Source organism: Leptodactylus fuscus, chromosome 3 (assembly GCF_031893055.1).
Source record: "Leptodactylus fuscus isolate aLepFus1 chromosome 3, aLepFus1.hap2, whole genome shotgun sequence".
In the NCBI taxonomy this organism is placed as follows: Eukaryota; Metazoa; Chordata; class Amphibia; order Anura; family Leptodactylidae; genus Leptodactylus; species Leptodactylus fuscus.
Genome location: NC_134267.1, coordinates 63,009,510 through 63,021,701, shown reverse-complemented (window position 1 = coordinate 63,021,701; position 12,192 = coordinate 63,009,510). Strand labels below are relative to the sequence as shown.

Genomic DNA, 12,192 nt, shown 5'->3' with positions numbered 1-12,192 from the left:
TTTGCCTTTTTTCTAGTTTGTTTGCAAACTGGAGCTAAAAACGCTGTGGAAAAACCACATTGGAAAAGCATTGTATTTTTATGCAGCATTTTCCTAATCCCAGTACTTTGCAGAGGTGCAATTTCCAAATATGCCTCTGTTATTCAGCTCTGGAGCCCCATTTTTATGTGATTTGAAGTTTTGTTCATATGCAAATGAGAGGAAAATGTATATGGGTTGTGTCTTAGCTTACCTGGTCTTACATTGGTCTCAGATCTAGATTCCCAGGTATACCGTAGCACTTTTCCCCTCACTTACATGTGAATAAAACTACAATTTACATAAAAAATGGGCTGAATAAGGCTGGTCTTACACGACCGTAGTTTAAGACCGCAAATGGTCCGCAATTGAGGGTTTTCAATTGCGGATGCATTATATTCAATGCTGTCTCTTACACCACCAGATATTTTATCCGTGGTGTGCCGGGCCGCAACCGAGGTCTGCAATTTATAGGACATGTCCGTAATGGCCGTAATACACAGCACTGCGCGGACTCGCTCCATAGAACTCTATGGGCGAGTGCGGCAGTTTACGGGCATCTGCGGAGTCTATGTTGCTGATCAACAACTTGCGGACCGTAAAAGCATTATGGTCGTGTAAGACCAGCCTTACAGAGACATATTTGGAAACTGTAGAGTCATATATTTATGATACTAGGATTAGGTTTACAAACAATGTGCTGCTGACAGATTCTCTTTTATACCAGATTTGGAACCTTTTTTTGGTTTGTAGATCAGAAAAGAGTCTCAAATTTTGTAGGAAAAAAATGGCATTTCCCAAAATATGTGATTTTTTTGTTGTTGTTGTTTGTCTTGCATTTTGTTTGCTAATTTCTGGTATACAATGGATATCAAATTTCCCCAAAAACGTTATACTATCTATTATTTGATTTACTCAGTCCCAGAATTTTGGCAAAATTCTAACATACATTTGAGGCTAAGGCCCCATGGAAACGCATAGTGTTTTTTCCTGCAGCGTTTTTTACAAAAAGGAAAACGCTGCAGACATTCTGCCACCAGAACTGTTAACTCCTTTAAGCCATGCCTCTTCCATACTAGACCACACTAACCTAGCTCAACAAGAGCTAGCTTAAAACTAGATTAATTTTTTATGTTAAAAAGAGTCAACATATGCCTAATCTGGTCCTAAATATGACCTTGACCAATGTGTCTAAAACAAGGTGTGCCAAAATTTTGGCACAAACAATGCCACAAAGGTTTGCTCGATTTGTATAGATTTACTGGGGGGAGGGGGGTTAAGATTACATTTTTTTTAAGATGTTGTATTTATAATGAACACTCATTGACAAAAAATAAATAAATAATGCACCAAGAAATATTTGTGAACATTCTTATGGCACATTTGTCTATAGATGTTGCAGTTGGGTCTATAGATCCAGCATCATAAATGCTGGAATGGCAATTAATTTGGCAATGGGGCAGGCCAAGGAAGTGTTGCAATCTGGACATTCCTGTGTCTGGACATTCCTGGGAAACCCTTGCTGTGTGTGGGCGAGCATTATCCTACTGAAAAATGCCAGTTGAAAGCCCTGTTATGAGAGACAATACATGTGGCCACAAGATGCCCTGCACATATCATTGAACCTTGTACTACTAGTAGAAATAACCAACTGTCATATGCAATGGCTGCCTAGATCACCTTCTCTACTGGCCCTTCCAGAGCGTATTTGCAGTGTGTAAGTGCCGTCACATAACTACTCTCAACAACTAGGTCAGAATGCCCTAAATGGTAGGAGATGTGTTGAAACGGCCGTCCTGCTTCTCTCAGTCCAATATGCACCTAATCTCAAAGTCTGTTAACTGGGCAATATGTCTTCAGGCGTGTCCAGCTGTCAACAATCTCTCACCAAGAGGTACCCTACCCAAAAGCAACAGCTGAAAGCCTTTTTATTGGGCAGCAGGGAAAGCAGTTTTATATTGTCTCATGCCAAGACCCATTGTCTATATGTGGCCACACCAGTATCCTTTACATATCTGCGTGAGACATTTCTACATGTGCGTTATTTTTTATTTATTTTTTGTCAATGACTGTATATAATACATTTCCAAACCATGGAATAAAAGAGCAAGATGAGAAGTGTAAGAAGCTGAGAGACATCTCAAATAAATATCTAAGTAACACAATACAACTGGTAATACAAGATAGTACCTTATACCACATGCTAGTAGGCAGTAGGGCTTCTGTTTAGGGAATCTCAAGAGCTATATGTTCTTTAGTGCTGTTCATAAATAGTTTTCCGTCATCACTTCTTCTGTAAGGGTGACCTCACTCTGGAATATATTAGTTTGCAGAAACCTTACAAAAATCGCAACTGTTTATGCAGGTTTCCTCTTAAGGTCAGCAATAAGTGCAGTGGTGGTGTGAATACTATTATCAGCTTGTATAATTGAATTGGAGCAGTACATGGAGGCCGGTGCAGTACAGTTATTGATAGCGCCATGTTAATAAATTGTTGAGGTCAGTGTGAGTGCAGAGGTGTGCAGTGTGCATGCTTGACCTGCCACAGCAGGGTCCGTAGGGGATTTTATTTTATTGCTGATGAGAATCATAAATCTTTGGTTTGGGGAAGATCATCTCAGCAAGTTGCAGTAGGGAGCAAGACATTTTCATTATCCTGTAAATGCACAACCTCATATAAACCGGTTGCGTGTCTCCTAGCAGCGGAATAACACAGCTATTGTAAAGATCAGATTGTTTGTGTCTGAGCTTGTGCCGGGAATTCTCTCACACTTCCTGAACCCTTCTTCTGTTCTTCCAAGTGTTCCACACAGAAGAGTTAATAGTCTACCTGAGATTAATGGAGGTGCTGACAGCTCATCCTGTTCATAGACAAGTTGTTACTGAATGCATACAGACATTGGAAGATGTTGGATTATGAATGTCAATGTCCCATCTAGACTTAAGGGAGCTTTCTGAGTTTATGTAAACTTACGTGAATTTTCCCAATTTTCTCTTTTATAAACTTGAACAACCATGCAGATAAACTATCTGGACTGTACCTGAGACTTCATCCAGCTCCTGCGTGCCCTCTCTTTTAATATCTGCACCCCAATAGTATTATTACAATTTCATTTAATATAATTCCCAGGTATACCTTGCTGTCTGGGCTTCCTATCTATCCTCCTTGAAGAAATCTTTTCGAGCACCACACATACTGAACTTGTCAGGATGACACATCCTTGGTTAATTAACCCTAATTTCATAAGTAGATATAGGGAGAGACAAACTAAACATATTCATCCTGAATGAAGATAGACTATGGGTTGTATCCATTAAACCACAGTGCTCATAGTGGTAGAGAAAGGGATTACCAAAATTGGATCAGTTGCCCCTCTAAGCTGCATTTCCCATATATGCTGGCATCATAAGTTTATGCATAGGGCTACAGCTAGTATCCTTTTGGCACCCATTTTAGGAGTAGATCCAGCATACTTAGAAAAAAAAAATAAGAGGTTTATATTTCTTTTGAAGCCATTCTGCACCAAAATTGCAACATTTTCCAAAAATTTTTGTGTGCTACACAGGAGAGAGCTAGTGGTAGACAGTGAACCAGTACGGATAGATTACCTGCAATGGGACTTCCAATGAATGTGGACTTTGCTCCCCACAACAACCAATCTCAGTGCAGCTATCATGGCAGTTTAAAGGGAATCTGTCTTCAGGAAAACCAGTATAAAACACAGTGTACAGAGCTGTCCACTTCTGGCTCTATACAGTTGATTTGTGCGGGGACCTGCTGACAGATCTCTTGTTTATGAGTTAATCAAAGGATAGATAATTAGAATTCTAATTAAAGGTAACAAGGCCAGTTTTGATAAATGAGGCCTATAGTATGAATTTATTTTTCCATCCACTGAAGCAACTAAACATACACCATGTCTAAACCTGGCCTTATACTTTTGTAATTTGCAAACTAACTCTTGTCAGGCCTTCAGTGTAATGCCAATTGTCAGATTAATCTGAATAAAACGATCACAGGCTTCTTACCCAGCTGGTAATTTACGTTGGGCCCGCTATGTGTAACAGTCAGCAAAATCTCACGTTACTATTCTCCATGGAGAGACAAGCTCCATCCTGTTGTATGGCAGTACAACAAACACTATTGCTTTGTTACCTGTGTCTTTCCAGCTCAGCTTATCAATTGTTTGTCATATAAACCACAAACACCAGGGAGTGATGAATGGAATCTAAGTGGAATTTGGAAATGGGAGAACGCTTCGATCTTTCAGCTGAGTAATGCTGATCGTGTCAGTCATGGTGTCATAAAAAAATACCCAAGGCGCCTTCCCACTTAGTGAAACCACAAGAAAGTTGCTCTTATTTAGCTGTGTCTTGCCAACTCATGCAGTATATTGTTCTACAATTTAGACATAAAGGTTACTTTTGCCAAATCTGAAAAAATAAAGTGCAAAAACTGATTTATTTCTTGTGATATTATAAATTAAATAATAATAAATTTTATTTATATAGCGCCAACATATTCCGCAGCGCTGTACAATTTGTATATCATGGTAATTGTTTAGTAGTCAATCAATTTCTTAATATGTACAATCAACAATAAACATAAATAGTCACCAACACAGTACAAGTAAATATAATAAACTTTATCTCATCAGAGAAAAATGCTTTTTTCTACACCTGGTGGTTTTAATTACTCCTTCTTCCCAAACTCTTCACTTATTCTGAGATCTCTGCTGACTATGTATTGGTCTCCATACATAGACTGTTAGCTTACAGAGGTATCCGAGTACCCATGTGCCCAATTACCCATAAAAGTCTATAGGGAAGGGAAAGGAGATACAGAGAGAAAGAGGAACGAAGACAAAGGCACAGACATGCTACAGCATCTAATAAGAGTTTTACTGTCCCATGGCTACTGAATTCACATCAATACTATTTAGTACGTCCCTGTAATCTTTTATATAGTGCTGCTTCTGTAAGTGAGTGAGTTAGGGAACAGAACCCTGTTTTCTCCATGCATACATCATAAACATCATATACTTTGTTTGTATATGATGTATTTTCATTATACTTAGGTATTATAGTGTTGTACATGGATCACAAAGGCATATATACTGTATGCACATTACAGAGACATATACTCATTACACATAAGTATTATAGTATTGTATATGGATGTTGACAAAGGCATATATACCGTATAGACATTAGCGACATAAACATTATATATGCATTTTTAGCCATGTATGAAAACATACACACATTAATATATTATATACACTCACGACAGATATATACTGATATATGTACTATATATATCCAGAATAGGGACATTATTTGGGGCCACAAGGGCGAATGAGACTGAGTAGTAGCACAAGTGACCATATTATAGGCTCTGGGTGAGGTTAGAGGCATGGCTTACATACATTTGGCTTGGTCTGCTGTGCAGTCCGTATCTTTTGTCCCTCTTTCAGTCCTCTTACAGTTGAGAGGTAAGACATAAATAAAACATTTATTTTTAATTAATGCAAATTGTAAAGCTAGAAGTTTGCTACTAAAACTATGAACAATTGATCCAATTCACATGCAATACATTTCTAAATAAATTAATGTGATATGGTTAAAAGCAAAGCTGGTAGAGTTCAATGGCCTACCTTACCAATGGCCTACCTCATCAATGGCCTACCTCACTAATGACCTACCTCACCAATGGCCTACTTCACCAATGGCCTACCTCACCAATGGCCTACTTCATCAATAGCCTACCTCACCAATGGTCTACCTCAGCAATGGCCTACTTCACCAATGCTCTACCTCACCAATGCTCTACCTCACCAATGGCCTACCTCAGCAATGGTCTACCTCACCAATGGCCTACTTCACCAATGGTCTACTTCCCCAATGGTCTACCTCACCAATGGTCTACCTCAAATGGAGAACATATAAACAGTACTAAACATAAAATATCATTTAATGAGCATTAAAGTGTAGGCATTTGGACGGATATAAGATATGTGACTTGAGTTTCTAGTTGTCATTATCATTTGTAGATTTTGTATCCGCATCTGTGAAATGAGAATTTTGTTTAGTAATTTAAATTCCATATACATTTCTGAAAATTTAGACTAAGGCTGCTCTTACAATAAGATTTCTACTAGTAAGTCTAATAGTAAGAATGCTATTAAGTTCCTGAACTTTCTCATCGCCTTATTTTTCTCTCCACTAGGATCACAAAGGCGCAGGCTTATTCCAGCTTTATCACTCGATGCAACCTCTCCGGTAAGGAAACCGGCCAACAGCCCAGGAGTCCGCTGGGTGGATGGGCCATTACGTAATGGACAGCGAGGTCTAGGAGAGCCATTTGAAATAAAAGTCTATGAAATTGATGATGTGGAGAGGCTCCAACGTCGCCGAAGTGAAGACTGCAAGGTATATATGTCCAATAGTTAGCTGACCATAAGCAGTACCAGATAAATGTCACAGGAGACCATAGAAGCAGAATATCTGCCACTATAATCTCTGGCCACAAATTAGGCCACATCTTAAAAGTAATGTAGTTACATCCTCTGTCAGTATGATCTATTGGAGTACCCAGTCCATCCATACATTACATGGATACATTACATTTCAATGACCTCTCTGTGATTTCTTTTTTTAATCAGATCATGCTTATTGAAACTATTCATCATACACGTTCCAATTGTCAGACAAAAAATACAATCAAAACAAAGAAGAAAACATCAGAGTAACTTACAGTGAGGATAGGGCATACGTAATGTAAGAACAAGGTAAAACAAACTAAAGTAACCCAAACCCACACACCAGCAGCAATAGCCAAATGGTGTGGAAAAGTATAAACTAAAAGAGAGTTAGGCAGCCTTTACCCTTTGTACATAAACCATAACGTCCATAGACCAAATAGCTGATTGAGGAGGGGTATGGCAGTGGTGTGGAGATTCAGCGAAGAAAAACATACACACCACAAATGGGAGCAAAGTCCTTAAATTTGGAACAGAGTTGTAAGGCCTGCAAGAAATACTCAATCTAATGAGAGGGTTGCAGAAGGGAGTCTTGGAGTATCAAGCCAACCTCCCACCAACCCCCCCATATGGCCTCATATTTATGTGGGAACATTATTTTAATATAAATACCACATTCTAGCCGGATAATATTTCTTTTAGTCTTTAAAGGGGTTGTATACTATATTTTAATGGCCTAAGGAAAGCACACAACACTCATGGACGGTGACGTCCTGATTTCTTTCATGCTGCTGATTGGAACCTCAATGGTTACATGTGGCGGGACTTCTACCGGTTCACCAACAGCTTCCTAGCTTGGAACAGTAATCTTAGAATTCCTAAGGCCAAGGGGGTTTCCAAATCTACCACCTCCCACTAACAAGCCCAGTAGACAAACTCTGGGATCCACCCATGATTGTACAGCATAGTCTCTAGTAATGCAGGCTAACATATTATGGGCCAACAGAAATACATTCTCAGAGCATATGGAGAAAGTGGACAAATAATTTGGGGAGACTGAAACATTCCTTTTTAATGGACAAAACAAGAGAGCGTTTACAAGGTATTGAGTATAACCAATATTTGTAGTGTAAAGTATTTGTGACATTTACAATACTCAGTATCCATAGAAGAATATATATTATATATGACTTACGTTATTTAGATCCAACCTTCTTGACTCACTAAATGTATACATTATTTTTTTTTATCAGACGGTGTCACGTTTTAGTTCAAAACTGAAGATCCTTGAACATCGTCAGCAGAGAATTGCGGAGGTCAAAGCTAAATATGAATGGCTTATGAAGGAATTAGAGATCACCAAACAGTACCTGATGCTGGATCCAAATAAATGGCTTAGTGAATGTAAGTCAATTTTGAATAGTATTTTTTTTTGTGTGTGTAAAGGACTTCTTAAAAGCAGTGGTCAGTTTGTTAGAAACCTTCTTTTACCTGCAAGTTAATGCAAATATCTTTTCGGCCAATGATATGGCAGCATCTCAACAAGTCAGAAAAATAGGGCGTTGTTAGGCACACTGGAAAGATCATGTCTGCCTCAAGACAACTTGACATTGCCTGCACAATGTAAAGTACGGGTTAAGTACAGTAAGGGTCAAAATTTAACATAAACCAAATGTCAGATGTTCAGCAATAGTGTTAGTGTAGGGATTGTTGTCCTTGCACGCATTAGCCCCCTTAACCGCTTCCCACCGCGGGTATTTTTCAATTTTAATTTTTGACTCCCCTCCCCGTTCCAAACCCCATAACTTTTTTATTTCTCCACTCTGAGCCATATGAGGTCTTAATGTTTGCGGGACAAATTTTTCTTCAGGATGCTACCATTAATTATTCTGTATAATGTACTGGGAAGCTGGAAAAAATTCAGAATGGGGGGGGATTTGAAGAAAAAATGCCTATGTGCGACTTTCTTACAGGATTCATTTTTACGGCGTTCACTATGCAGCCAAAATGAAATGTCCCCTGTATTCTATGATTCGGTACGATTCCAAGGATACCACATTTATATGGTCTTATTTGCATTTTAACCCCTTAACAAAAATCCAAAACTGTGCCAAAATTTTTCCTTCTAAAAGGCGCCATATATTTTTTATACTTCCATGTACGGGGATGTATAGGGTGTCTTTTTGCGGACAGGATGTACTTTTTAGTTCTACCATTTTGGGGACTGTTTATTGCTTTGATCACTTTTTATTCTAATTTTTATCAGAGGCAAAACAGTGAAAAAAACGTGGTTTGGCATTTTTTTTTCTGTATTGGAAAAATGTGTTTACCGTATTGGAAAAATATTTTTTATAGATTTGTAGAGCGGGCGTTTTCGGACACAGGGATACCTAATGTGTATGTTTTTCACAATATTTAAGTACTTTTATATGTGTTCTAGGGAAAGAAGGGTGATTTGAATTTTTAATACTTTTTTTTTGCATTTATTAGATCCGCTAGGCATTACATTGCATTAGTGATCAACATTACATAGAGTAGCCTGCAAAAGAAAATCATTGCAGACAGGCTGGAGAGCCTTCATGAGGCTCCCGGCTGTCATGCCAATGTGACGTTGGCCCTGGAGCTTGCCTGTGATCACTGGCAAAATGGCAGCCCCCACGCACTGCAACGAAAATGGCACCTCGGACACCTTTGAGTGAGGTGCCAAAAGGGTTAATGCGGGCACCAACTGCTAGCTTTAGCGCATGACGTCTGCTATATAAAACAGAAGACACAAGGCGGCTGCCCGGCTACCGAGTGGCCGCCCTAGTTAAACACCCGGCATCTGCCGTAATGTGCCAACTGGGAATTGTTTTGTCCCAACTTAATAGAATATTGTACTTGAATATTCATTGAAATATTCCAGTGTTTTTTCCCAACCATATATATTTATAAAATTGCCTGTTATCCCATACTGGTTCCATCAACAATGGGTTCAGTCTAGTAAAACAGTTTTGAAATAGGATGAAGTGTATGATTCTGTAAAGATCTTCTGCTGAATTCATGACATGTCGTGTGTGGAAAGATAGATAGACACTAGACAGAGATAAATAAGTAGAGAGAGAGACAAGCAGACAGAGATGGAAGGATGGATAGATAGATAGATAGATAGATAGATAGATAGATAGATAGATAGATAGATAGAATTTGGATATTCAGTCCTTAAGGCTGAAATTCAACTTCATGCAAGTGCCATAGTTTTTTTTATATCTACATGGATACCGCAACATTTTAATCTCTCTCTACTTTTTTCAGTTGACTTGGAGCAGACCTACGAGGTGGACTCTCTGGAATATTTGGAAGCACTGGAGTGCGTTACAGAACGTTTAGAAAACCGAGTCAACTTCTGTAAGGCTCACCTTATGATGATCACCTGCTTTGATATTACCTCAAGGCGTCGGTAAACATGGAGGGTTGAGATGAAGTGACCACGAAACAGACTTATTCTCCCTGAATAGTTCATTTCACCCTCCCAACCACATCCAAAGACTATGGAATGAAGACAACCAGTGGACAATGTGATGTCGGAACGTGACCGAGAATGTGATAAGAAGGGCAGGGAAGACGTTGTCGATTAGAATGGACACACTTGCAAATATGTTTTGAAATTTTAAAATATAAAAAGACAAAGGTCAGCAGCAAACTGAAGAGAGCACTTTGAGAAACTTTAATGGTTAATTTTTGTATATAGAGACTGGTAGCAGAATTGAACTTGTTCCTCCTTTATGAGCATTGGAGGACTAAGAAAGAGGGACTAAATGCTTCAGAAGTACTGTACGACAGAGAAGAGTCCACAGTGAGACTGAATAAGTGCCTTTAAACCTTTAATACCCAAACCTTTATGTTCATACTTTCTTGTGTACAGATGGTGCTAGTCACAGAAAAGAAAAAAGTCTGAAAAAAAACTCTTTTTTTAATGTACTTGCAGCTTGTTTTCCCATTGTGTATTATCTTAACTTTGACTTGCCGTTTTAAGTACTTGTGTTTGTTGCAATGTTTTATGATCAGTACAGCTTATGACTATGCGTGATCTGTCTGTTATCGGTGTGTGGACACGTTAAGGATTCACATGATCAGTAAGAGGTTTTTGTGACAGTTACTGAAGATAAACAGCTTGTGTATGCATGTTTAGGTATACAGTATTAAATGTACAATGGGCACAGCTCCATACAGTATTAAAAGAAATGTTTTCTAGTCTCATTTGTCTTGACTTGTCCCAAAGATCAATTATTGTAGGTGGAGGTTCACAAATAATAGTATTCAATACATGACATTAGTTTTAGGTGGTTGATCAGGAGAAAACACCCTCTTCAATTGTTGGTATATATAAGGGTGATGCTGGCTCAGAATTTGGTATACATTCCCTGCTGGGCTCAGGTCTGTAATCAACGTGATTCTGCCATTATATGAGGAATTATTCTTATGGTCGTCCATAAGTTGGTCTTAAAGGGGTTCTCCCAACTCAGTGTCTCAGCATGCTGCCTGCAGTGTCTGCTTCTCACTTCCTGTATTTCTTTCCCCCCCTCCTGCTGAATGGGACACAGACCACTTATGCAGATCAGATAATATGCGGATGCTTGTACAAAAATGGACTCAGTGTTAACTGTGTGTTTACATAGAGAGATAACAGACCAGGCTTTATCAGCAAACTGCAATTAGCTGAACGATTCTCCTGCGTGCAAGAGCAGTGAGTGAGTGATGTCACTTGTCCTATAGGTCCGTGGTGATAGCAATGCTGTGTAAACAATGGGAGGAATAAAGTCACATAGCAGGTGAGCAAAGAAGAATTTCTAAGGCAATATATTTAGGAAAAGTCTTCAGTTTACATAAGCTACCAGTATAGATAGGATCCTTGAGAAGGGACAACCCCTTTAATTCTGTTTAGTTAAAGTGACCTGTCCATTTGGGAGTTTATAAACCACACGTGACCTCCCTACTCACCTTTATGACACTATTTAGCCTTTGTAGGCTTCTGGTGGTTTACATACCCTAACTTTTTTTATTTGCAGCTTTTGCAGTGTGTTTTTTGTGACACATATGGCTTTTTGTATTAATGCCTTTTTAGAGATTTTGTTTTCTTTTTTGGTGAATTTGGGATAAATTTCAAGCTATAGTTCTTTGTTCTTTAAAGGAATTTCTAGGACTTACAGCATTCCAGTTTTATTTGTCTTTTCAGGTTAAACTGTGGTGTGTACATGAAGATTTACACTATTTCTTGAGGTTATATGAATAAGGATCCATGTACATGAACGTGTGCATTTTCAGTGTACTAGCCATTAGAGATGAGCGAACACTGTTCGGATCAGCCGTTCCGAACAGCACGCTCCCATAGAAATGAATGGAAGCACCTGGCACGGCGACCAGATGCCGGCAAAGTGTACGTGCTTCCATTCATTTCTATGGGAGCGTGCTGTTCGGAACGGCTGATCCGAACAGTGTTCGCTCATCTCTACTAGCCATGTTTTTCAGGACTAGCACACATCCTATTATATTGTAATGGCCCCATACACGTACTTATGTGTGATCACAGGACTCTGTACGGAGCCGTGAGGCTGAGGCTAACTCAGGACATATACCTATGGACATCATGCATGTACCATCCTTGCTATTCAACCATGAAACCAGCACATGAACACAGCGCATGTAGCACTAT

The 12,192-nt window shown here is 39.0% G+C and overlaps 1 protein-coding gene across 1 annotated transcript in view; it reads left to right on the top strand.

The window, feature by feature from the left end:
• The window catches only part of KIF26B (kinesin family member 26B), a 260,962-nt gene extending 250,234 nt beyond the window's left edge, over positions 1-10,728 (top strand). Inside the window, exons 13-15 of the mRNA XM_075267677.1 lie at positions 6,248-6,450; positions 7,754-7,904; positions 9,795-10,728. Of these exons, the coding sequence (XP_075123778.1) occupies positions 6,248-6,450; positions 7,754-7,904; positions 9,795-9,943 (503 nt within the window). The 3' untranslated portion in view covers positions 9,944-10,728. The remainder of the gene's footprint in view (positions 1-6,247; positions 6,451-7,753; positions 7,905-9,794) is intronic.
• The last annotated feature ends 1,464 nt before the right edge of the window (positions 10,729-12,192 follow it).